The sequence below is a fragment of the Electrophorus electricus genome, chromosome 1, assembly GCF_013358815.1.
Source record: "Electrophorus electricus isolate fEleEle1 chromosome 1, fEleEle1.pri, whole genome shotgun sequence".
NCBI classification, from domain to species: domain Eukaryota; kingdom Metazoa; phylum Chordata; class Actinopteri; order Gymnotiformes; family Gymnotidae; genus Electrophorus; species Electrophorus electricus.
The window spans coordinates 12,368,479-12,392,005 of NC_049535.1; the positions used below are offsets into that span (position 1 = coordinate 12,368,479).

At 43.3% G+C, this 23,527-nt stretch overlaps 4 protein-coding genes across 15 annotated transcripts in view; 3 read left to right on the forward strand and 1 right to left on the reverse strand.

Moving 5' to 3' along the window:
* Nucleotides 1-1,242, forward strand: part of LOC113582616 (probable ubiquitin carboxyl-terminal hydrolase FAF-X) — a 28,280-nt gene extending 27,038 nt beyond the window's left edge. For all 4 annotated transcript variants that reach the window (XM_027018472.2, XM_027018473.2, XM_027018475.2 and 1 more), the window contains one exon: nucleotides 232-1,242. In XM_027018472.2, coding sequence (XP_026874273.2) covers nucleotides 232-369 — 138 coding nt within the window. In that variant the 3' untranslated portion in view covers nucleotides 370-1,242. The remainder of the gene's footprint in view (nucleotides 1-231) is intronic.
* A 2,285-nt stretch (nucleotides 1,243-3,527) lies between these two features.
* ddx3xb (DEAD-box helicase 3 X-linked b) lies at nucleotides 3,528-14,273 on the forward strand. Of its 8 annotated transcripts, none has more exons than XM_027018412.2 (20): nucleotides 3,528-3,842; nucleotides 5,219-5,267; nucleotides 5,649-5,696; nucleotides 6,643-6,699; nucleotides 7,092-7,283; nucleotides 7,444-7,576; nucleotides 7,698-7,805; nucleotides 7,903-8,002; nucleotides 8,112-8,247; nucleotides 8,351-8,448; nucleotides 8,567-8,665; nucleotides 8,775-8,935; nucleotides 9,117-9,261; nucleotides 9,419-9,563; nucleotides 9,798-9,848; nucleotides 10,265-10,446; nucleotides 10,539-10,656; nucleotides 10,762-10,915; nucleotides 11,024-11,154; nucleotides 11,330-14,273. In XM_027018412.2, exons 1-20 carry the CDS (start codon nucleotides 3,798-3,800, stop codon nucleotides 11,401-11,403), a joined length of 2,226 nt encoding a protein of 741 aa, XP_026874213.2. In that variant the 5' UTR covers nucleotides 3,528-3,797; the 3' UTR covers nucleotides 11,404-14,273. The 8 variants fall into 8 exon arrangements, with proteins under 8 accessions (XP_026874213.2, XP_026874215.2, XP_026874214.2 ...); XM_027018414.2 differs by having other exon boundaries at nucleotides 11,024-11,148; XM_027018413.2 differs by having other exon boundaries at nucleotides 6,646-6,699.
* Nucleotides 14,274-15,038: 765 nt separating this feature from the next.
* LOC113582594 (FUN14 domain-containing protein 1-like) lies at nucleotides 15,039-17,992 on the reverse strand. The gene is made up of 5 exons (XM_027018444.2): nucleotides 17,892-17,992; nucleotides 16,931-17,096; nucleotides 16,379-16,454; nucleotides 16,135-16,263; nucleotides 15,039-15,618 (listed from the first exon to the last, which is right to left on the reverse strand). Exons 1-5 carry the CDS (start codon nucleotides 17,911-17,913, stop codon nucleotides 15,541-15,543), a joined length of 471 nt encoding a protein of 156 aa, XP_026874245.2. The 5' UTR covers nucleotides 17,914-17,992; the 3' UTR covers nucleotides 15,039-15,540.
* Nucleotides 17,993-18,682: 690 nt separating this feature from the next.
* kdm6al (lysine (K)-specific demethylase 6A, like) overlaps nucleotides 18,683-23,527 on the forward strand; it is a 47,941-nt gene continuing 43,096 nt past the window's right edge. For both annotated transcript variants that reach the window (XM_035522878.1, XM_035523185.1), the window contains exons 1-2: nucleotides 18,683-19,174; nucleotides 19,306-19,369. In XM_035522878.1, coding sequence (XP_035378771.1) covers nucleotides 19,008-19,174; nucleotides 19,306-19,369 — 231 coding nt within the window. In that variant the 5' untranslated portion in view covers nucleotides 18,683-19,007. The remainder of the gene's footprint in view (nucleotides 19,175-19,305; nucleotides 19,370-23,527) is intronic.

Consider the following 23,527-nt stretch of genomic DNA (forward strand, 5'->3'; position numbering starts at 1 on the left):
TGTACACACACACACACACACACACACACACACACACACACAAACATAAACGTGGACTTGTTCACATGCAAGGATTCACAAGCCTATATACACAAGCGTGTACATGCACACAGAAATGCACCAAAAATACACAGATAGGGTAATTGAACAAGTCAAACATGGTAATTGTGCAGTAAAATGTAAAGTACATTTACATGACACACTTATGTTTTCTTTTCTTCCCTCCCACAGCCGAACAACCACCCCCACACGCAGCCCTACACAGGCCCAGCTGCCCAACACATGAACAACCCTCAGCGGCCCCCCCAGAGGCCTCAAGAGAGCTGGGAGGGCACGGAGGAGGTGCCCCCTGTGCAGACGAAGGAGTAACCACCACCCCGAGCCTCCCTCGCGACCACGTCCCCGTCCTGCCCCACTGCCTGCTGCATTGGGGGCAGGCCTGGACGTTATAAACACCTGCCTCCGCTGTCTAGGACAGAACAACCTCCAGAGGCCCTTAGACCTCCTCGGCCCCTCCTTCCCCAGCCACTAACGTTTCTTATCTCGCCCAGCTGTACTAGTTACCACCCCTCTGTCTTTCCTCACGACTAATGTCCTGTCCCTGTGTCCAGGGTTCACATGGTTGTGTGCTGAAACTGGAAGGGTTTGACTCTAAACACTGACTACCCTGCCAGGCTTGGTGCACAAAAACGCATTTTTGCACACACACACACACACACACACACACACACACACACACGCGCGCGCGCAGGCACACACGCACACACACTGCCTATGTACAGCTCTCTGTATAAAGGAAGGATTGCACATGGAGTAATTGTGTTCAGGAATAGGGATGGTGTACATGGCGTGCAGTTGGACTGTTAAGTAACCATCAGCTGTCACAGCAACCAAATTGTCGTTGGTGAACAGCACTTGTCTACGAGACCTTTACCCAGCTGGATTATAACCTGCTATTACACAGGGGACTGGGGAAGTCTGCGGGGCAGGTTCTTTTGTAGGTGTGGGTTTTGTGTCTTCATGATTTAGATGGTAATGCTTGGGTGGATGGACACCGGTGCAATTTCACCACAAGTAATAAAATCTGATGCCCTCCAGTGGCCCTTTGCAGGGTTCTTGGCTTGGACGTGGCATCACCTATGATGATTTTGGAATTTGTAGATCCAAAAGCACTTCTCTGCATTTTTTCATGCGACTTTTTCAAGTTACTGGGCTGGTTTGAAGTTGACGGTAATGCGCCGGGGGGGGGGGGGGGGGGGGGGGGGTGTGTGTGTGTTTTGGGGCTCCCCTCTGGAACGGGGCAGTGCAGCTGCTGTGCTCCTCAAACACCTCTGCTTGTTCGCCTCCTGTCTCGCTTCTAACAGGTCTCATTAGCACCCATGGCGAGGTGAGGCTCTCCCGGAGCTGCACGCTCAACCCGCCAGCTCCATTCTGCCGATCACTTTAGAAAGTCGGTATTTAGACTAATGGTAAACTGAAATAGTCTGAAAAGGGTAACACTAGGTCAACAGTAGAACAGTCTCCAGTTTGGCTTTGCCTACTTGTAACTGAGCCTCTAGGACACCTGCTGCATTCATGAGAGCGGCATACAGAGTGCATACCTCTGACGCAGTGTCCAGGGTGTTATGTTGGTGTGGAAGGTTCGTTTCAATGATTTTCACGAATGTCTGGGTTTCCTTTTAAGCTTTTGTCTGAAGTACCAAAAAAAAAGAAAGAAAACCTTGCGAAAGTTGAATCGAGCCCACAATATTGTTTTCTTTTATAAAGGTTATTTTGCTGAATGTGCAAAGAATGTCTGATTTAAAAGGAAAATGTTATTTTTACCAGGAGATATTTACTGTACATAAAAGTTGCAGCCCCTGTTTTTGCTGACTTTTATTTTGGTGGTGCTTGTTGGGTTCTGGAGCTCCGCTAGCCAACCAAGGCTTCCCCTCGAAGGGTTCTTCCTCAGCACAAAAGTACCATAACAAACTTTTTGCTCCACAAAGAAAATAAACTTGTAAATGCAGTGAAAAATTTATTGGCTTTTTATTTGTGGTACATTTTGTAAATACATAATGCACGTTGGGGGGGGGGGGGCAAAATGTATCATGGTGGTATTATTATTATTATTATTATTATTATTATTATAGTTGCATTTATATAGCGCCTTTCTCAAACTCAAGGTTGCTTTACAAATATCGCTTTTTTTTCCCCGTTTTGAAGCAAGCTGTTCCATGATGTATTTACTCAGTAGTCTCTGTCCAAAGCGCTGTAGAAAATACATGGATCTGCTCAAGACTGCCCTGAACCGTCTGCCAAAACCATACCAGTGGCCTATAGACTTACAGTCTAACCCGTAACTATGGAATCTGAGCTGGTCTTTGGTAACAGTTGGCGCCATGAAGCTCAGTGCTACGAACAAGGCGAGACAAGGTTCCCGACGTGTTCTGGGAGGAGTGGTATGAAACCGAATGGAGCTGGTGGACTGGCGATTCCCTTCCTCACACATCGGAACAAGCACTACACGTCATTCTCAGCCCGTCTGTTAACAATGCTTCCTCCTCTTAGGCTGAAAAGTCTCACAGTTGAAATCTGTTTTTATGGGGGTTTTTATGGGGGTTTGATTTCATTTTTCCCCATTTTTGTAAATTCACGATCAGATTTGCATTGGTTGTTGTTTTTTTTTGTCCTCTTTTAGTTTAATTTTGAGTTCTTCTAAAGCTCTTTTTGTGAAACATGCATGGATAATAGTCCTTGATCTGCCTTAGAGCACTGTACAAACCCAGCACACTGTAAAATTATACTTTAAAGATAAAAAATAAAAAAAATGGTATTTGAATTATTACTCTGTTCATTATATTTTTTTCAAAATATATATTTATTTTAAAATTTTTATTAAATGAGCATTTTGAAACACTGGCACTGGAAAAATAAAATGCTTCATTATATATAGTTTTTTGTGAATACAGATGTTTGACTGTGTTGCTGGGTAGAGTTTTCTCTGTCACAACATAAATGAATGAATAGCTTTTATTGGGAAGTTTGGGAAGCATTTGGCTGATGCTTTTGTCCAAAGCAACTTATAATTATGACTGAATAGAACTTGAGCAACTGAGGCCCTTGCTAAGATACCCCACACAAGGTCTACACATACTGTTAGCCTACAGATCCACTGTTGAATAACCACTGCAACTCACTTTAGTCAAGAGTAGGACTTGACCTGGATCAGTGAAACTGCCATACTCAACCTCCCTACAGTTGCATGTTTACGTCATAATTCTTTTTGGGCAGATAGTCCCGAACTCATTCAGAATAGGAGAAGGGTAAATCCTAGTCCAGATAATATCAGGTTATAAGTTTCAGTTCGGGTTTTAGTATTAGAATAACTGAATATATTAATTATGCCACTCAGTCTTTAGAGATGAAGTGGGATCCGTGTTATGGGTCCTTGTAAAGGCAAAATATCGCGATACTATAACGCGATGGCGTCGTGGGTCTCTGGGCCAATAAGATTCCGCGGTTTCCTCTCCGGTCTTATTCCGCCACGGACCCAGTCTGTTAGCAGCGTAGCGCGCGTTCGGCACGGTAGAGACGAGCCAACCGTCGTTTTATATATCCGAATCAATACAGAGGCAAAGTAGTCGTTATCGTTTTGTGTGTGACTTATATCTGTTAGAGTAAGGAGATATTTCTGTTCGGAAGTTGAGTCAAATCGAGTCATCGTCGATAAGAGTCGCACTCGGGAGGACGAGCGATATACCGGCGAACAAAGGAACCCTTTTCTCACAGAAACAACTCCTCGATTCCCTTTAGTTATGAGTCATGTGGCCGTTGAAAATGTCCACGGTCTAGACCAGCAGGTGAGTTCAAACACGCGAATGCGTTTTCTTTGCGTCCGTCAACAGCGAGTGTTTAAAACTCGGAATAACGTACGCGAGTGGTGAATCTTGGCTGTCCTAGCGCCGGCTAACTGCGTGTCGTAATTTGGTGGCTAAAATGGAGGTTGTTGGTGGAGATGGAGGAGGAGGAGGAGGAGGAGGCGATGATGGCGGAACTGCACGCTACCGCGCCGCCACGTTAGCCCGGTTAGCCGAGCGAGCTTGGCTACCTGACGGTTCAGGTGCGGATGCAAACGAAGCGGTTAGCGCTGCAGTATAAGCTTTTGTTGAGTGCAATTGTGTAAATTAAAAAGGGCACACGGATCATTTGTCGGCGCATTTTGGCAAGCGTGGCGTTGGCTGGCTGTTCTTTCCCCGAGGATCGATGATTCTGGCCATCAACCAAGCCGAGAGGAGCTAGCGAGCTAATCTCGTTTATAAATTCATTACATTTAATATTCTGGCGGAATAAACAAGATGTAACTTCAGGACTCTTACTAGCTAACTCGTTAATCCCTGCGGTTTAATATGTGGCGTCAGAGTAGCTACATATTAGCAGTAGCCAGTCACACATTCCTGTAAATGACGACGGTGGTACATGTTGTAATGTTTACCTGGCTATCTTGATAAAAGAGCCAACTTAGCTAAGAACTGACAATATACAATTTTTTACAAGTGCCGTTGTGCTTAAAAGCGTTTAGGTATGTTGTTTTAAACCGTTAGTTAGCTAGCCTCTCTATCTTGGGTCTTAAGTGCCCATGAAAACAGGTCAGCTAGCCGCTATCTGGTTGGCTAATTAGCTAGCGTTAGCTTAGCTAGGGGAATTTGACAAAGGCGATTCGTGACATGTTTATGGGTCATCTGTTGCTAAACCTCAAACAAAAACTGTTTTTAGTGGGTGAGGAGTTTTAAAAAATAGAAATTTGCGTTTTAGCCCGTTACGCAAGTGACACCAGACACCTCAAGTTGATTCAGATCATTTGACGTCGTTATCTGAAGTTTTTACTAAGGAAAATCTCCCTTATTTACGGATAGTTGGAAATGCCTTGGTTCACATTATAAAACCGTGACTGGTGGAGCTGAAACACGGCCTGGTTGTGAAAGCTCTTGCCTTTTGTAGGCCTAAGCCTACAAGCGCATGAACTCGCCCCGTATGACTGAGCCTCGTTATTTGGGGAGGTCCTTGTATACCTTCATTGTGTACGGAGAGATGAGTTTAGCTTGTGGGTCGTAATACGCAGAGATTTTCCACATTTGTGCTGGTGAAATTATTCTTTTGTATGCAACCAGTTGTTGGACCTAACTTACTTTATGGTTTATTTTTTCACCTCCTGTTTAATAATTCTTCCCCTTTTCAGCTTGCTGTCCTAGACTTGAACTCTGATGTACAAGGAGGAGGTACTGGCAGTAAGTATTTTTTATTTTATTTTATTTTTTTGCTATTGTTCTTCTGATTCAGTTAAAGGGGACAGTCATGTCTAATGTTTTAACTTGTAGTTCATAAAGTATTAGCCCCACAAAACGCCTAGCTAGTCCCCAAATTTCTGTTCCACCACCCAAAATTTCTCAGCCCACTGTGTGCTTTTAAATGGAGTACACAAAAAATGGGGAGTGGGTGTGGTGTCCTTAAGGACTAACATGTAACTTTTGTAAAAACATTTGTTAAACTGATGAACAAGCTCCATGATCACTCGTGTATCAGGCAATACAGAATATGCTTTTCTAAGAAATGATTAGTCTGTTGAGAGTTGTTTGAGTGTCATCTTGACCGATGCTGTCTGTCATCAGGACGCTACATTCCACCTCACTTAAGGAACAAAGATGTTTCCAAAAACGGTAAGGCCTGGATCTTTTCACTCCTCTCCTATACTCGCCTATCAGTCGCCGATACACACTCAAAGCGCCATTCCTTAAGGATGTGTACTCGGATTAAGAGCCATCAAACATGCTCATAACTAATGTCAAATAAGGTGGAGGTTTGGCAGGTTGCATTTCGAGCAGAACCATTGAGAGATCTTGCCAGTTAAATAAGTGTTCCTTTCATGTTGAGACAGGAGGTGGTTAATTTATTGATTAAAAATGACCTGAAATGCAATTCTCTAATGTCCCTGCTTCGTCTAAATCTGCGTCTTTGCATGTCTGCGTGCATGGTAAACATCAAATAACTTGAACTGAAATTGAGTTGGTTTGTGTCATTGGCTATTTGGAGTACGGCGTACTGGTCTCTTCTTAGATCCTGTTGTTCACTTAGTATGCAACAGGTCAGCCAAGCAGTTCACAAAATAAGGAAGCACTTTCCAACAAGCCAGACTCCCAGTTTATGTAGAATTGAGCATTTCAGGCACTTGGCTTTTGATATGCGATGTAAACGGCAGTAGAGGAGGATTGGCAAGCGATCTTTAAGGCCCTCTGGGGACAACTGGTTGGGAGGACCCCTCCCCTGCCGCTCTATTAATAGCAGTTTGTGACTATTATGGTTTATTCTACTTTGCGTTATTGAGTGTTTTTGTATATTTGGAATTCCAAATGATTGGTGGTTTCACTGTTCCTTTGTCTGATCCCTTCTTGATAAGTCACATCTGGTCACCACATGAATTGAAAACTTGTCAGTGTCCCAACAGCTACTCTGCAGTTATTAGTATGCACCAGCAGTCTAGCAGAAGCTTGTGTGGTCTACGTGTCCTTGTGGCAACAAGATTGATCTTAACCACCACATCAGTCTTCACCCATGTAACCTCCCCTTTGGCCTGAGTACCCTCCTGACTATATGTTTCTCTTTTAGCAGGGGCTTTCTCCTCTGGTAGACAGAGCGCTTATTCAGTGCCACCAGGAAGGAGCTGTAAGTCTCTATTCTGATGGCCTTTGCACAGGGACCCTTTGTGGTTTTTCAATACGAGAGGATTTTTATTTTTGAAGCCTCTTCGTTCAGTTTATTGCGGGAAGGAAAACAGTCGTTTGACTGTGCTCAAAGACAATTGATAAAGCACTTGCAGACTCGCAAACAGAAATGTGTTCAGATAAGGGCCACAAACCTTTGCACGTACAGTGACGTTTGGTGGGTAGCTGGTGTCGGTCAATGACAAGCATATATTCCATTCCCCTTTCTCTTGTATTGTCCCACCCCTGGTGTCGGTGTACAAGTCTCAGTACAGACTACTGGTTTTAGCGAAATAAATTTCCCTGCCTTGCATCTTGTTAAGTTAATGACTCATTTGTCTGGTTCTTCTACAGACTCTCCAGCAGGATGGGACGGTGGACGCAGCAATGGGTTTGTGAATGGATACCACGATGGCCGGGATGGCCGCGTGAACGGGAGTGGAGCTTTTGGTAACCGCGGGTCCCTCCGCAGTGATCGCGGAGGCAGAGGGGGCTTCAAAGGCCGAGGCGGGGCCTACAACCCCATTCAGCCTGTGCAGAACACAGGTGAGCACAACACAGCCTTGGTTTTGCAGGTTGACTTTCAAAGGATTGACATGTGACTCAATGTTATGGACATTTTAGATTTTTTATTTTTTTTTTCTTTAAGTTTGTGCTTTAGGGGTGAAGTGAAACTTTATTTTGTGTGTGTGTGTGTATATAACAGGCTTTGGCTATGAAAACAAAGATGGAGGTGGATGGAACACTCCCAAAGATAACGCCTACAATAGCTTCGGTGGGCGTTCTGACAGGGGCAAGTCTGCTTTCTTCAGCGATCGCAGCTCCTCTTCCAGAGGAAGGTGAATCTTGCTTCTGTTCTCTTTGAAATCCGTGAGCTCAAAGCTCGCCTTGAGCTGCCGCCATACACTGACCTTCAGCAGGGCAGATTTCACTCGGGTCTTTGTTAACGGGCTCGATCAGGTATGAACGTGGGGGCTTCGGCGGTGGCGGGAACAGCCGCTGGGTGGAGGAGTCCAGAGACGACGAGGACTGGTCCAAACCTCTGGCTCCCAACGAAAGGCTGGAACAGTAAGTGCCAATCTTTTGCTCTTTTATGCCTCTTCGTCTGCGCAAGATATACTGACGGATTGACACCCCCCACCCCCACCCCACCCCCGCCTCGCAGTGAGCTTTTCTCTGGAAGCAACACGGGGATTAACTTTGAGAAATATGACGACATTCCTGTTGAAGCCACGGGCCACAACTGCCCTCCACACATTGAGAGTGTGAGTCTCCACATCTTGGCACCTGTCTCTGCTCTTTCATGGGTTAATGGCCAATTGTTCATGTGTTAAGCGTGGAATGCTAATTGGCAAATTGCTTTTTGTGCTGCAGTTCCATGACGTGGCTATGGGAGAGATCATTATGGGTAATATCACCCTTAGTCGCTACACACGACCGACTCCTGTTCAGAAACACGCAATTCCCATCATCAAAACCAAGAGAGACCTGATGGCATGCGCACAGACAGGTGAGATATGCGCCGGAACGGCACAAGACCCTCAGACACTGTGCTCGTGAAGTGGTGGTGTTGATCTTTGGTTTTCTCTTCATAACCGCCTTCCCCCCTTCAGGTTCTGGTAAAACCGCTGCTTTCTTGCTGCCGGTACTGAGTCAGATCTACACAGACGGCCCCGGGGACGCCCTGCAGGCTGCAAAGAGCACCGGCCAGGTGAGTGGGTGTGACCGCTGCCATGCCAGCTCACTGGACTTGAATGTTGTTGGGGAGTTTTAAATTGTGCACAAGCTGGTCATCGTGCGGCTGAGCTGATGCACAGTTGCCGTTGCAGGAGAACGGGAGGTATGGGCGTCGTAAGCAGTATCCCATTTCTCTGGTTCTGGCTCCGACTAGGGAATTGGCCCTCCAGATCTACGATGAGGCCAGAAAGGTAACTGTGCTTTTGTAGCTTGGGGTCGTTGAACAGACTTTGGTTCTTGGTCTAGCACCACACCTCATGTCTTCAACATTTCGCTTCCTCTTTGCCCCAAATGGCGTAGTTTGCCTACCGTTCGCGAGTTCGTCCATGCGTGGTCTACGGAGGGGCCGACATCGGCCAGCAGATCCGTGACCTGGAGCGAGGCTGCCACCTACTGGTGGCTACACCCGGCCGTCTTGTAGATATGATGGAGAGGGGCAAGATCGGCCTGGATTACTGCAGGTGAGCTGGCTGTTGTGTGACACAGTAGGGTTTGGGGGAGGTCCTGTGGTTTTGCGGTCCTAGCTCCACCCTGCTGGGTCAGGTCACTCTAAACAGTAATGGATCTAGGAATCCTTCATTTTTCTGTTGGGGTAGAAATTAAAAAGCTGGTGGGGGGGGGTGTTTCCTTTTCTCCTGGTAGTTACTTGGTCTTGGATGAGGCGGACAGGATGCTGGACATGGGTTTCGAGCCGCAGATCCGGCGTATTGTGGAGCAGGACACCATGCCTCCCAAAGGCCTGCGGCAAACCATGATGTTCAGTGCCACCTTCCCCAAGGAGATCCAGGTATAGAACTAGAGCACATCCAATTACAACACCATCAGTTTGGATTTGGAAGACTTCCTCATTTGGTGTATTATTAATTATGAAGAATGCTTTCATAGCTGTCAGGGGGAAATTTATTTCTGTGGGGTTAATTGATCCTATGTTGGATGTGTTCAAGATCCTGGCACGGGACTTCCTGGAAGACTACATATTTTTGGCTGTGGGCCGGGTGGGCTCCACCTCAGAGAACATCACCCAGAAGGTGGTCTGGGTGGAAGAGAGTGATAAGAGGTCATTCTTGCTCGACCTTCTGAACGCCACAGGTAATTTAAAACATTTCTAGTAATGGGGTCAGCTGGGGTCAACAACACATTTTCCCCACTTTTACAGTTTGGAAGTCCGATGGAGACCAAACCAGTTCGAATTTTCCCTCAAACAAATATTTCTCAAATGTAGAACCGTTAGTTTAACGTGGAATTGTCTGTACTGCGAACTGAAAACTGCAATAGGGTATTAGGAATGCATACGTTTATTGTGAGGTCTGGTTTTATCCAAAGTCATACCAAGCGAGGTTCAGGACAGTACTGGGGAATGCAGAGAGAAGCCTGGTGAGTAGAGACTTACTTAACCCCCCCCCTGTGGACCCACAAGTCTCATTACATCTTTCTTTTGCTCAAAGCTTGTCTGGTCCCCAGTGTTTTGTGTAGCTTCCCATCTGGTTGCATGTCATAATTATTTATTTTTCTCCTTTTTCTTCTCCTGTTTGGACAGTTCATTCATATATTTGTTGTGGTTGCTCCTTTTTGTTTATAGTGCCAGTGTTTGTTTTTGTTCATGGGGGGGGGGTCCATTTGATCGTCTTGTTCCCCCGTGACATTTTTATCTGCGAAACTGTAAAAGAGTGGCAGATTTGTGTCCAACTTTTGAATGTTTTATTTTATTGCTGTTGCCAATATCTAAACCAAGCTGTGATCCCACACTCTGGTGAGCCCTTTGAAACCGGTTGTGTTTTCCCCATCCCCAGGCAAAGACTCTCTGACTCTGGTATTTGTGGAGACTAAAAAGGGCGCCGACGCATTGGAGGACTTCCTGTACCGCGAAGGCTACGCCTGCACCAGTATCCATGGCGACCGCTCGCAGCGTGACCGAGAGGAAGCGTTGCACCAGTTCCGGTCAGGAAGATGTCCGATCCTGGTGGCCACCGCGGTACGTGCACTACGAAGTCTCTCCCCGTTCCTCCCCTCTCTGCACTCCCCCGGTCGAGCGGCACTGACCAGCCGTCTGTCCCCGTCACGCAGGTGGCCGCTCGAGGCCTAGACATCTGTAACGTCAAACACGTCATCAACTTCGACCTGCCCAGTGACATTGAGGAGTACGTCCACCGCATCGGCCGAACCGGTCGCGTCGGCAACCTTGGTAATGACCCGCCTGTTGCCAGTAACGTAAATTTGCTCACGCAGGGGTTTTCTCGACCCTTGACGTAAGGCCGGCGAGGCTTTAACGCCGCCCCTGTTTCTGCAGGCCTTGCCACCTCCTTCTTCAATGACAAAAACAGCAACATCACCAAGGACCTGCTGGACATCCTGGTGGAGGCAAAACAGGAAGTGCCGTCATGGTTGGAGAGCCTGGCTTACGAGCACCAGCATAAGAGCAGCACCCGTGGCCGTGCAAAGAGGTAACTGCTGCGCCCAGCCGAGCGCCGTTTTCTACGTGTTGGATCAAAGTTTTGAAATAGAAGCGCATGGACCGCTGGTCTGATGGGCCTCTGTTAACGTGCGTTCAGGTTCTCTGGAGGATTCGGAGCAAGGGACTACCGTCAGACCAGCAGCAGTTCAAGCGGCGGAGGCTTCGGCGGCCGCGGCAACCGTAACGCAGGGAGCCACGGCGGAAACCGCGGCTTCGGTGGTGGTAAGGGTCGGTTTCGCTCAGGAAAGCCCTCATTGGGGGAGGAGCCTTAATAGCCTCCTTTTTAAAATTTAAATAAATAAAATATTATTTTTTCACTGAAACATTCGCTTCCTTTGCCTGTTCAATTGACGATCGCTCGTGGTGCCCTTGCTGATCTGATCTGTCCTTTTCCCCCCCACAGGTGGATTTGGAAACTTCTACAACAGTGACGGCTATGGAGGAAACTATTCTCAGGTGGACTGGTGGGGAAACTGAGCTGTCGGTGTCCCCCACATCCCCACAATCTCTCCCAACTCACTCCCCTTTACCCAGTGGCTCTCCATGCCCAACTCACTGAACAGAAACCACATGTAACCTAGCCACACTTGTACCCTGTGTAGCTTTGAAGAACTCAAACAGTACATTACCAGCTGTGATTCTCTGAGCACGTACTGAACTGGAGTTGCTTGGGGGGGGGGGGCGCAACGCTGGGAGCCGCCTCCAGACCAGCTCGTCTGTCTGTACGAGGAAAAAGAGAGGCAGATTTTTGCTTGATTAGGATCTTATGACTGGTTTTCCATTACATGTCATTACTTTCGTTGTAGTAAATGAGAATCATTTGTGTGTTAATGTACTGTGCCTTTAGACTTACCTTTTTGTTCCTTTTTAAACATCAGACTGGCTGACACGTGGCCATGATTGAGTTTTTATTGTTCCTGCTTTTCTGTTTTTGTTTGTTTTTTGGGTTTTTTTTTCCTGAATATTTTGGTTTTTGAAAGAATGAAATTTAAGCTTGTGCTTAATCAAACCTTGGCAAACACCAGGATGATCTGACTGAGTCACAATCTCGTTCTGAACTTCAAATTTGTCACAGGGGTCTCTGGGCTACTGTCACACAGGGCTTGGGCCCCTCCCTCCGTTGGCTTGCACCCTTGTTTGGCAAGGCAACAAAGATGTGAAATTAAAATGTTAATCGTGCTCACTCTATCCTGGAGAGTTACCTCTTAGGGACGTGGTAGTCGTATGAAAAAAGAAATACCAAGCCATTCCAGTGTATGATCTCTATGGCCACAGTCATTTGTGAACAGTGTGGTGCTAACCCTTAGTCCTAATCCCCATCCGTTTCACGCCAGCATCTGGACACTCGGCGCTGGAACGCACCCACTGGTGAAAGCGTAACATTTCAGGTAGCTAGTTCAGTACCGCCAACTAGCCATTTTGGAGGAGTGGAGTTAAGTTGCTCATTCTGTTTCATACTTGAACTATTGTGGAAGTGGCAATTGGTTTTTGTTTTTTTTACTTATGAAATATTTCTTGAAATTAATTCAATGGACTCCGCGTTACAGCCATCGTGGATTAAACTCAAAAGGCCACATTAGCACCACAGTGTCAGAGTGGACCGGCGCCAGGCCTGGCCTCCTCTGCAGGAACTCCCATGCTAGTGTTCTTGTTTTTTGGTCAAGGAGATTATATTCAGACAAATTTCTGCAGCAGGCTTTTTTTTGTTGTTGTTGTTAAACATAACATCAAACAGATTTTTTCCTTTTCCTTTTTTCTTTTTTTTTTCCCCAAGCTGCGTTGAATTTTGAAAAGGCATCCTCGGGCTCGCGTTAGAGACATGGCTCCCCTGTGAAACCCCGTAAGTGGTGGCTTCCTGGGGCTGGAATAATGTACACCAGTGCAGTTGTGGCATAACACTTTTTTTCTCTCTCTCTCTCTCTCTCTCTCTCTCCCTCCCTCTATTTTTGGGTTGTTTTTTGTTATCGTTTGTTTTCTTTTTTTTTTTTTTTTTGGTACTAGGTAAGGTTTCCATGGCATCCTGGCCAAAGACAGGGTTGCAATTGCCCGTCCGGCACAGGGGGCAGCGGACTCGCCGGCATGGCCGGCGGGGGCTTAGCTCTCTCCCTGACAGCAGGAGAGGGGGCAGGATACTACATTAAACTGAAGTGCAATAGATTTCCTCTCAAGTGTGTTGTGCCTTTTGACATTTTAAAGAAGTTTGAAAGAATGAACTGAAGCGTCTGCACTGACAGTATTGTGGTAACTTGAGACGAGTGGTGCTATTTAGGTCTACGCCCGTGTGTGTTATGCCCATCAAGTTTTACAAAAAAGTGATTTTATTGCACATCTAGAGTTTTATATCAAATGCCTTGAGTGCGTGTCCTTAAGCTTCCAAATATTGTGTGTGAAGACTGTAAAAATAATTTTAAAAAAACGCAGCTTGTTTACAAACGGGGAAGGGTTCTCAATATTTAACCAGGACTGAATTGGGACCAGGGAATCGGCAGTGGGCAATTTAGCTATTTGCACACAGATTACTAGATTCTACTTTTGCTGCTAGTTTGTGTAATTTATTAAGCATTTTTGAGAAATATTTATTTTTATAAGCCTAAAAGTGATAGTTTCAAGTAACTTGACCAAAAGACAGTACAAAAACACTGGCACTTGAATGTTGAATGTCACCCGTATGCGTGAAATTTCTATTTTTCGGGGTAGTGTGAGCTTTTTAATGTTCAAGGTCATTTTAGACTTGTCAAAATCCTCACCTGTAGTCTCATGGCCAAAAATGTCTATTATACTTAATTGGCAGCCAAAATTTGAGAGCTAAAAACCATGCCAAGGTTTGGACAAAGGTAATCAAAACATTTTTCTAAATATATCTACCAGTACAAAGTGTCCAGATTGTCCAAATTTGTTTTACTTTTCCCCCTTTTGTGTTTTGTTCGGTTTTTGTTTTTTTTCTTTCTTTCTTTTAAATTAAAAAACAAATAAAAATACATTTTCTTTCCCCCCAGTGAATGTCTGGCACACGGCAATCTTAAGGAAAAAAAAAACCACAATTCTCTATTGTTGCATTTGCAGAAACTGGGCATTTGAAAGCATTGTTCTCTGACTGGTTTGGTGGTAAATTCAGTCAGTCTTAATTAAAAGGCGCTTGCTGAAAAGTTTATGTGCATTTACAGAAGAAATTGCAGGCTTTTGATTCACCAAACCATGCCAAAGAACATGAGTTGGAGCCCTTAGACTTACTTTTGCTTTATGTACTAGTTTAGAAGCTGTGCACTGCACGAGGAAACTGTATGTTTATTGTATAATTTTACCAAAATAAAGTTTGAAATGTCAAATCAAATGGCTGTCTGCAGAAACTGGCATGAGATTACTTGGTGTCTTTTTATATTTGAGGCCTTTTGTTACCGTAGTTATTTAGTACTTGCACTTGTTAGTATTAATGCCTGAACTGAACAGTCTTGGGAGGAAAAGTTGTTCCTGTCACTTTATCGTTTCACCTTCTAAATTGGCTCGACTTAAAGGTTTGATGATGCATGAGCATCACTGTGCAAATATAATGAGTGAAACCCTAATGGAGTTGGTCACCTGGTTTCTACTCCAGCCAACATATTTAGTGACTGACTTTGTTTAACTTCTGATAGCACACAGTCTGATTTGTAAACACAATTGCCTAAAATGCCATTGTATGGCCCTGCCAAGTGTATGGGGTATTGATCACTACAACGGAAAGCTTTGAGCTGAACACTGCCAGGGTGCTCCAGTTCTGACATACTGTATGCATGAATGGAAATAAGGAAGCAACGGGACAAGCTTTGGAGAGCAAACAAGTGGCTATATGTCAGTAAGTCTCAAATGTTGCCTATAGTTTGCTAGGAAATGAGGGAAAATTGTATAATTTTTATAGACATTGACTCAAGTCTGATATTTGCATTACAGAATGCTGCAGAAGTCAGAAATTAATAATTTTGAATCATTTTAGTGGTCAAGACTAATTTCTATTACCAGTTGTCACAGTCAAGAATGCTGCAAAAAATATTTATTGATCAGATACTTATTTGGATTTTAGCAGAATTAGTCAATTTTTATCCAATTTCAGTAAAGAAACAACTGAATACAAATGCTATATTCACAAACTGTATTTATTATATATTAATCAAGTACCCATAAAAATTCTCACTATACAGTACAGGAATATTAGAAGAGCAAGACCAACATCTAATTTGACAAAACAATACAGCTATAAAGGAGAACATATATACTTCATGCAGAAATAATGTACATCAGTGTTTCACTATTAAATAAAAAATACTATGTAAGCAACTTTACAGATTATCCCTCAACACCTTTAGACAGTTTTCTTACTTTCTAAAATGTATGACAAATGAGTACAGTTACAATTGTCAGTATTAAAGGCAGAACTGTGTTACTGGTAACTATTTCATGAGTTGCAAAAACTTTGTTGACCCAGAAGCAAATATAATTAGCCATCAAACTGATGGTGTTCACACCACAGGCTGCTCATTAGGCATTAGGTCAAAACAGACAGCAGAGCTTCCAAACTTTCACAGAAAACTCCTTACAGCATTAATGTAGGCTCAGTCCAGAAGCTTGTACAGGTCTGGCTCATGATGCAAGACCCAATAAGAATCCTCCAACAAATCCACTGGATAGGACAATGTTCCTCTTCACAAACTCTGTAGCCTAAAAACAATAAGGGGGGGGGGGGGTCACATGTACTAGCTGCCAGACAAACTAATGCTTAAGCAAGCCATTTGAACGTTTATCAAATTTATTCAAGGGAGAGACAGCCAAAAGAAAGTCTGACCCTTGAATTGTAGGATGGCGCAGAAGGAGCGAGCTTTAAAACTGAGATTGGACGACTGTCTAATATAGGAACTTTTTTTGTTTTACCAACAGAGGGCACTCTTGCTTATTACTAGGTTTTTTAAACTTGGTGGAATTGAATAGGAGCTTCGGAACAATTTCCAGCAGTCTGAGCATCTGCGTGATCTAAATATAAAAATGTGTGATGATTACTTGTTTTAACTGTTTTTTGTTTTTTTTTAACGCACTGGAGGACAGTATCTTCAGAGGCTATATCCACAAGTGAGGATTTATCCCATGATCAAGATTACATCATATGAACTTAATTGCACAAATGAATATTAAGTTAAATGCAGAACACACTGCATTAACGAGTGTGAGAAGTACATTTACCTCCTCAATGAAAGTGTTTATCTCAGGGGCTGCTTGGTTGGCCTTCTTCTTCAGCCGCCTCTTGGCTTTGTTGACGTCCTTTTCCACTTTCTTCCAGTCCACTTGCACGTATCCGGTGTGATTAGCAATCTACAGATGCAGAAGCCCTTCATCCTTTCATCTCAGACTACTGCAGAACTGCGGTCCAGTTAAACTTTGCATAGATGTATAATGTCATATGAGCAGAGCCAGTCGTGATCTATACCTGTAGTAACAGAAACCCTCCTCCTACCGCAGTAGCAGCAATCTTGCCCACCCTCTGACAAAGGTATCCGGCACACCTGGGGATGAAGTAGCCAAACGACTAGCATAAGGCTAACAACACAATGCAGTCTAACTCTATGTGAGCTGACAAACCCTATGAGTGATGCGAACGGCAGGCTCGCCTAAATTTACATTTACGGCTTTTATCCAAAGCGACTTACAATTATGACTGAGTACAACTTGAGTGATTGAGGGTTCTGGGTCTTCCTCAGGGGCCCAACAGTGGCAACATGACAGGGGGAGAGCTTGAACCAGCAACCTTCTGATTACAAGCGGAGTACCTTAACCATTGAGCTACCACTGCCCATTTTAAGCATACATTAGAAGTACCAAACAACAAGTGAACAACACTTGGGTAACTGGTCAGGAAATTAAAAGGATCTTCTTTACACGTTTTCTAAGTTGTCATCATGGAGACATAAGAGGCTTTATGTATTCAGTGAGGACAGTGAATGTGAACAGCACTGGTTTTAGATAACAGTGCAGTGCATACCAGCCAGTGACCCCTCCCATCACGATCTGAGTGGCCACAGAATGCTTCTCTGCAATGGGTCCAGAGTTGCTTCCAAAAACTCTGGTCCACCATTGGTGATTTCGTGCATACTCAGTCAGATCCACAACTTCGTATGCCTCCTCTTCACCCTCTGCGTCTCCTTGGCCTTGGAGTGGAAAGGTCGAGTCAATCGTTTAGATAACGACGTTGTTTCCGATTCACAAAACTGCATAAGCAAAATGAACTGCCATTAACTAAAGAAATCCTCCTGGGGGTGAAGTCAAAACACCCATGACCACAGCTGGAATAAAGTTTTTACTTAAAACTACACCACTATTACAATTTTCGCTTGGGCTCCAGACTATTTACAACAGTCTCCTTACGGGGATACGCAGCGCTCAGTTTAAGTATATGGGAGAACCTTGTGGTAATGGACTGAAGCAGAAGCCTAATTACATCGATTGAGGAATGGGATATGTTTACAATGTGTAAATACCCGACAATATTCCTAAAACAATCTAACTCTTTAGGTTAACTGTATATAGAGCGTGCAGAGCCAAGACCAGCTTGCTAATATCATCACCAGCTGGCTAGCTAGTACGATCAATTTGCTTGACAAAACAACCGTAATCTTAACAAGACATCTTAAGTCTCAGTTGACGGATAACATTGCCAGCTATCTCACAGCGACGTAGTTAGACAGCTATAAAGCTGAAGCGAACGCGAGAGGTTTCTAGGGTATTAGCCTCCATCTTCACCAGCTACACCTGGAAATGTGCTGACTAGTTAACCTAGCTTAGCTAAGCGGGTATTAAACGAAACATGGGACAGAGTGAAATATAATATAAACATAATTATGTACATCTGTAACTACGACAATTGTTACAGATGTCACTGCAGCAAGCGAAACGTGAATAAATGGAGGTCGCTGACTGTGCTTTACAATGATCGTTTCACCAACCTTGCCTGTGTTGTTCCGCCATTTTGGGTAACGTTAGCGTGGTGACGTCATCACATCAGATGATGTTGACAGCTGGGATTCGAACCGCCCACCAACTGTGTGATGCGGTGCCACGTCAAGGTTTCAATTATTACATTATGTCCGGGTTTTGGTCATTTAATATAAATACATCGAATTGATTTCCTGCGGGTATTTTTCGTTTTGCTAAAGGTACAAAAACATTTAGATTTTAGGTGTTTGGTTAAAATGCAAACAACATGAAGTGCTGCACACTATAGTGGCGGCCACTGAACAACTAATCTGTATGCAGGGTGCTTTTACATGGACAGTCAGTGACTGTTCTGCACCGCTTAAAAACATTTGACAAAGTTTTTAATCCTATTATGAAAAGGTTTTTGAATTCATATATATATATATATATATATATATATATAACATTTTTTAACCAAAAACGAGAATAACCAACGCAATCAACAAGAAACTCTATGAACGAGGGTAATTACGGTACACAATTATATTACGCAATATTCTTCAGTATTACTTAGTTTTGTGGCAGTTTATAGACGAGTATCTTAATAAAACCTATCTACCATTTTTACATATTGTAGATTTAATAAACACGTGGACTATATACACATATAAATGGGGATATAGGTGCAGACATTTTGGGGGGGAAATCAAATCTCCCGAAATTGGACCACAAATTTTTAGGACAAGGCCAGTCACGTGCTTAATGCGACGAGTGCCATTGGCTGTTAAATCGAGAGAGGGCGGGGTCGACGAAGAGAGGGCGTGGCGACAGAGACGGCGTGGGTTCGCCTGTGTGACACAATTACAACAACTTTAATCTGGTGGCGGAGAGAAGTTTGAAATTATTTTTAAAAAATTGACCATTGTAATTGTGCATGAGCAATTACTCATGCATAACCATTTAGTTCCTATATCACATACATTATTGTAAAAATGTGAGAAGAGGACCAACTGGAAGATAACTCATTTCCACAAGGATTTACAGCAAATCTTCGCCATATTGGGTAAAAGTTTCTAAAATCTGGTTGATTTCGCGACGCTTCTTGAACTGCCAGGATTCGCGCTTGGTTTCCTCGGTGCGAGTCCATGCGATCGTGCCGAGTGTCGCTGGTCGTAGCTGCCTGCGCTGCTGCTCGAAGCCTCGGCGCTGGTGATGAGGAAAAGAAAATGGCGGCGGGAAAAGCGAGTGAAACCGAGGAGGACTTTCCTAGGCTGACAGCGCAGGAGAGGGACGGTCTGGCTGGAATTGACAGGTCAGAAACGCTTTCGGAAAGCCTTCAAAGTCACAGTTGCTACCTAACGTATTTTGTTCTGCGTCTAGCTACCCAGTAAATCTTAAAACGACGTGATTTTATACCGAGGCGTCTGTGTTGTCTTCTTGCAGCTCACTGTTTGGATTTCTGAGTCTTCATGAAGATGGCGCCAGAACGAAGGCCTTGCTGTTGAAGGTAGCTAGCAAGTTGTGCCTAATAAGCTACCCGAGCCGGTTCTTTCTGATAGTCATGCAGCCTCCACGTACACTTCGCTGTAATTTTATCTCCAAATGGAGTTGTTTTGTTTGACACGCTTTAATCATCGCGTACACGACTAAACGCGTTAGCGACGCTGCGGCTACACGACGTCCTTATTTTCTCTAAGATGGCTAACTATGCTGCTATGCTAGCTACTTTAGCCCACTTTCGGAAGGTAACGACAATTTGCACTGTTTGTTCGGTTCCGCACTTAACCCGCCGCTATAACGTCTGACAAACAGCCCTTTAAAAAAAAAATCACTACGACCAAGTTTGTGAACTTGCAAGAAGCGGAGAGCAAGCCAGATGGCTAACGCTAGCGGCTCCTTCCCTACCACCAGTGCTGCCAGTAACCAGTAGCTAGGTTACCTCTCTAGCTCCACGCATATGCTGTCCGGGCGTTTTAAGAAAGCATTTCACTTGCTGAAATGTTAGTCTAAACGAATTTTCCGAAACCACGATCGTCATCGCACAGGTTAGAAACCTCGCAGTGATCTGATCTGCTGTTTCGGACACGAACATTATCACTGTCATCAAATATGAGTAACCCGACCTGTGTTAACTAGCTCGCCGTGTGAAGTCCTCTCGGCTAACTGGATCCGTCGTGTTTGTGGGTTCAAGCTCCATATAACCCGCTAGCTCACCCACGTTAGGTAATTGCGGATCAATAGGACTCGGCAGCATCTGTGTTATACCGCCCAAATGTATGTTTGAAACGTAAAGTGCATGTGTAATAAAACGCGCAGTGTGCATGGGTCACAGTGACGGGCTTTACTGAGAATTGTTGGCTGCCGTTGCAAGCTAACCGAGCTACTGCTAGTTTAAGTTAGCTGCGCGTTTATCAGCCCGTGATGTGGGCAGATTAAAACTGTAGGCGAAGATGGAAAAACACCAGTCGTTGTTTTCGAACAAACTTCCAGTATTTGCCGATGCAACTTTTTGCGCGCACGCCCTTTCATATTTTACTCTCAAGTTATCTATTTGAACGTTTTTAATGAGAGACGCTGGCTTGTGTTTGGTAGTAATGGCTGCTTAGGTCGGCCCAAGATGGCGGGGTTGGGAGGAGTGGGAACTAGACTGGAGCAAGTGAACCGAACAACACTGCACATCTGAAGCTGTGTTTTCTGCAATATGCGCAACTCTCCCATGATCTCCGTTTTGTTTGCTTGGAACTCGCCGGAACCCTTTACTTTCGTGCACACCGTCCTGTTTGTGAAGCTACTGCCCCGTGTTGTGCTGTCTGGCATCAACATGTAGTGGGCATGTTCATTTGAGACTGAACAAAGGATACTTTTAGCAAGACCACGTCCTTTCTCAATATTGCAATGGCGTTTTAGACACTTTACGTTAATTTCAAGCAAGAATGCATGTTGACTTTTCTTATTGCGAACTATAATGTTAGAGGTAAACAAACATTTCCAGTGTATTGAAAAATCTCCCTGCAAATATGTCTAAACATGAATATTCTGCAAATGATCTAAACAGAAGACAAATATCTGTCTGTTTAGGAAATTTCTTTTTTTTAATTCGTGTTTAACCTGCTGTATTTACTGTATGGGTTCTTGTCAGTTGTTTGAGCTTAAGTTATGGTTTTGTGTTTTGTTTCTAAGTGTGGCATTAATTACTATAGTAAAGTGTTTTCTGAGGGAGAAGTTACAATGTAAGACTTGTGCATTTCAAGTCACATTTTCTTTGGCTTGCTTACTTTGTCTTGAACTGATCTCTAGTTCAGGTGGTTATATGTGACTTGTTTTGAAGCACATGCATCATCTCTAATGAATGATGATATGCATTGTAGATTAGAACTGCGTCTTAAAAAGACTGACACCAATACATGGATATTGGGTTGAAGAGGTGCGTAACGGAGGGGCTCCAGGACACACGGCTGTCATTCATTTAAAATGTGTGTGTGTATGTGTGTGTGTGTGTATATATATATATATATATATATATATATATATATATATATATATATATATATATATATATATATATATATATATATTAATGTTTAAAAATATTTATTTAAATGCTTACTCGTTTTTTTATTCTGTTTACGTGCTGTTTTATTTCTACTGCGAATATTTTCATTGAAGCAGGAAATATGGAGCAGTATCGCAAAAGCATTCATAGGATTGAAATGTGTTCAAGCTAATACATGTTCTGTTGGTGTGCAGTTAATGTTCTTGGATAAGACTTTTGAGAAAGTGATTTGGATGTAAATTGTTGCAATTCTCTTGTTGCAAATCTTACTTTCTCTTAAGAAATTGATAAGGGTATTTACAGCATATGTCTTTATGGTCTTTTGAGTGATTTTGCAGGGATACATCATTTAAGCATTTCTTATGACTTGAAACTGCAGCGTCAGTTTTAGAGTACAACGCTACTGTAGTAGGGATACTAGTTAATGGTGTTTTTTTGTTTTTTAAATGGGTGGTGAACTATTTAACCCTAATCACATGCCACTGATCAGGATGAGTTTTAGTGTTGCTAACTTGTCTAATTGTGTTTGATTAACCCTGTCTAGTAATGTTGCCCACCAACATTTTGTGAGCACTTGTGTTTGGAGGAGTAGGATTCCACCTTGTCACTTGGCAGGTCCATATTTTCCCTGCCCTTGATGTCCATGCATTTTTAAAAATCCCTTCCTGGTTTACATGTTTTTCACTTGCTTTTTATTATTATTTTTTTTAAGAAAAAAAAAATCTCTCTGGTTTTATTTTCCTTTCCCCCCCCACTCCTATGTAGTCGTATGTTTCAGACATCTTGGTTTTCTTTTTAATCTTTTATTACTTCTGTAGGCTAGGTGGGCTTCACCTTTTTTGAACATTCTTGCAGTGTTGTTTGAACCTCAGATAGCTACACTGAAGTGGTTCAGTGTGTTGCTGGGGTCTGAGGGTAGCTTAATACTGAGCAGGGTGTGTTCTCTCAGAATAATCGCATTTGGTTGTAACATTAACTAAACATATGGGTATAACATTAATGGAACAAAGTCTAAGATGTTGTTATAAATTTGTGCCCCAATATTTTTTTGGTAGCAATTGGGCAAAATTTCTACCAACATTCGATTTTGATGAACGGGTCATGTTAGAAAAATGTTAATTCTTTTGTCGAACTAGGAATTGGAAACCATTAGTGACAGTGTTTTTTATAATTTTTGTGGAAAAGGGAGAATGCATTTACAAAGCTTTGGAGTTAGTTATTTATTCTAGCAAATGTTAAACTGTATTGAATTTTCAAGTGCTTACCAACCAAAAAAATCAGTTACAGCTAGACCTGTTGCAATCTTGAAATTTTAGTTCACACTTGTAATAAAAAAAAAAGTGAGTCGTGATCTCAGAGGGCTTTGAGGCATAATTAAAGTAGTATGGCACTTGCTTCTGACATAATTCATGTAGTATCAGTTGCTAATATGCACTTGGCAAACATCAGCCATGCTGCGATCACAACATGTTTATATGCATTATTGGGAGGGAGTGAATAGACATAACAGAATTTGGCAGCTTGCTAGAGGTCATGTGTCCCTGTTCTAACAGATCTAGCAAATATTACATGATTTGAGTTTATTAGTCCAGATAATTCAATCCATCTTGCTTTGGAACTTAAATATAGCATCATATGAGTTAGCATTTGAGGCCCTGACAAACACCTAGTAAGGTCTAGACACACTAACTGCCCCATCATGCCAGACATCAGTGCTTTGTGTTCAGGTGGACAGTATATTTTCTGTAAAGCTCATTGCTGACCGTGTTCACACCGATTTGACATGCTGAATTTGCATTCTCTTTGCAGTGGAAATGTGCTTATGGAAGCGTAAATGATTTGGTCCACCCCAACAAACACAATAAGGCAGTCATGTAGTAATGGTGACGGGTCTTATTACAACATGAATGCTTGTTCCTCATGGCCACATGGCAAGTGTTGCATATATATCCATTAGCGGAAACATAAAGCAAGAGTTTAAAAAGCCAAATTTAGTTCATCATGCCCTTCTAGAAACAGGTGTGTGCTGCAGCCATTTCAAAGAGACCCAAAACAAAGATGTTTTGAATGGTTTGCAGTTGTAGTTTTTCTCACTTGTAGATTTAAGCTAAT

Excerpts from the sequence above, each read along its gene's own strand:
- ddx3xb (XM_027018412.2), top strand. The coding sequence starts at position 3,798 with ATGAGTCATGTGGCCGTTGAAAATGTCCACGGTCTAGACCAGCAG. Across the intron at positions 8,248-8,350 it reads GATGGCATGCGCACAGACAG|GTTCTGGTAAAACCGCTGCT; the intron begins GTGAGATATGCG and ends TCCCCCCTTCAG. Across the intron at positions 11,155-11,329 it reads CGGCTTCGGTGGTGGTAAGG|GTGGATTTGGAAACTTCTAC; the intron begins GTCGGTTTCGCT and ends TCCCCCCCACAG.
- LOC113582594 (XM_027018444.2), bottom strand. The coding sequence starts at position 17,913 with ATGGCGGAACAACACAGGCAAG. Across the intron at positions 17,097-17,891 it reads GGCGGAACAACACAGGCAAG|GCCAAGGAGACGCAGAGGGT; the intron begins GTTGGTGAAACG and ends TTCCACTCCAAG. Across the intron at positions 16,264-16,378 it reads GAGGGTTTCTGTTACTACAG|ATTGCTAATCACACCGGATA; the intron begins GTATAGATCACG and ends CTGCATCTGTAG.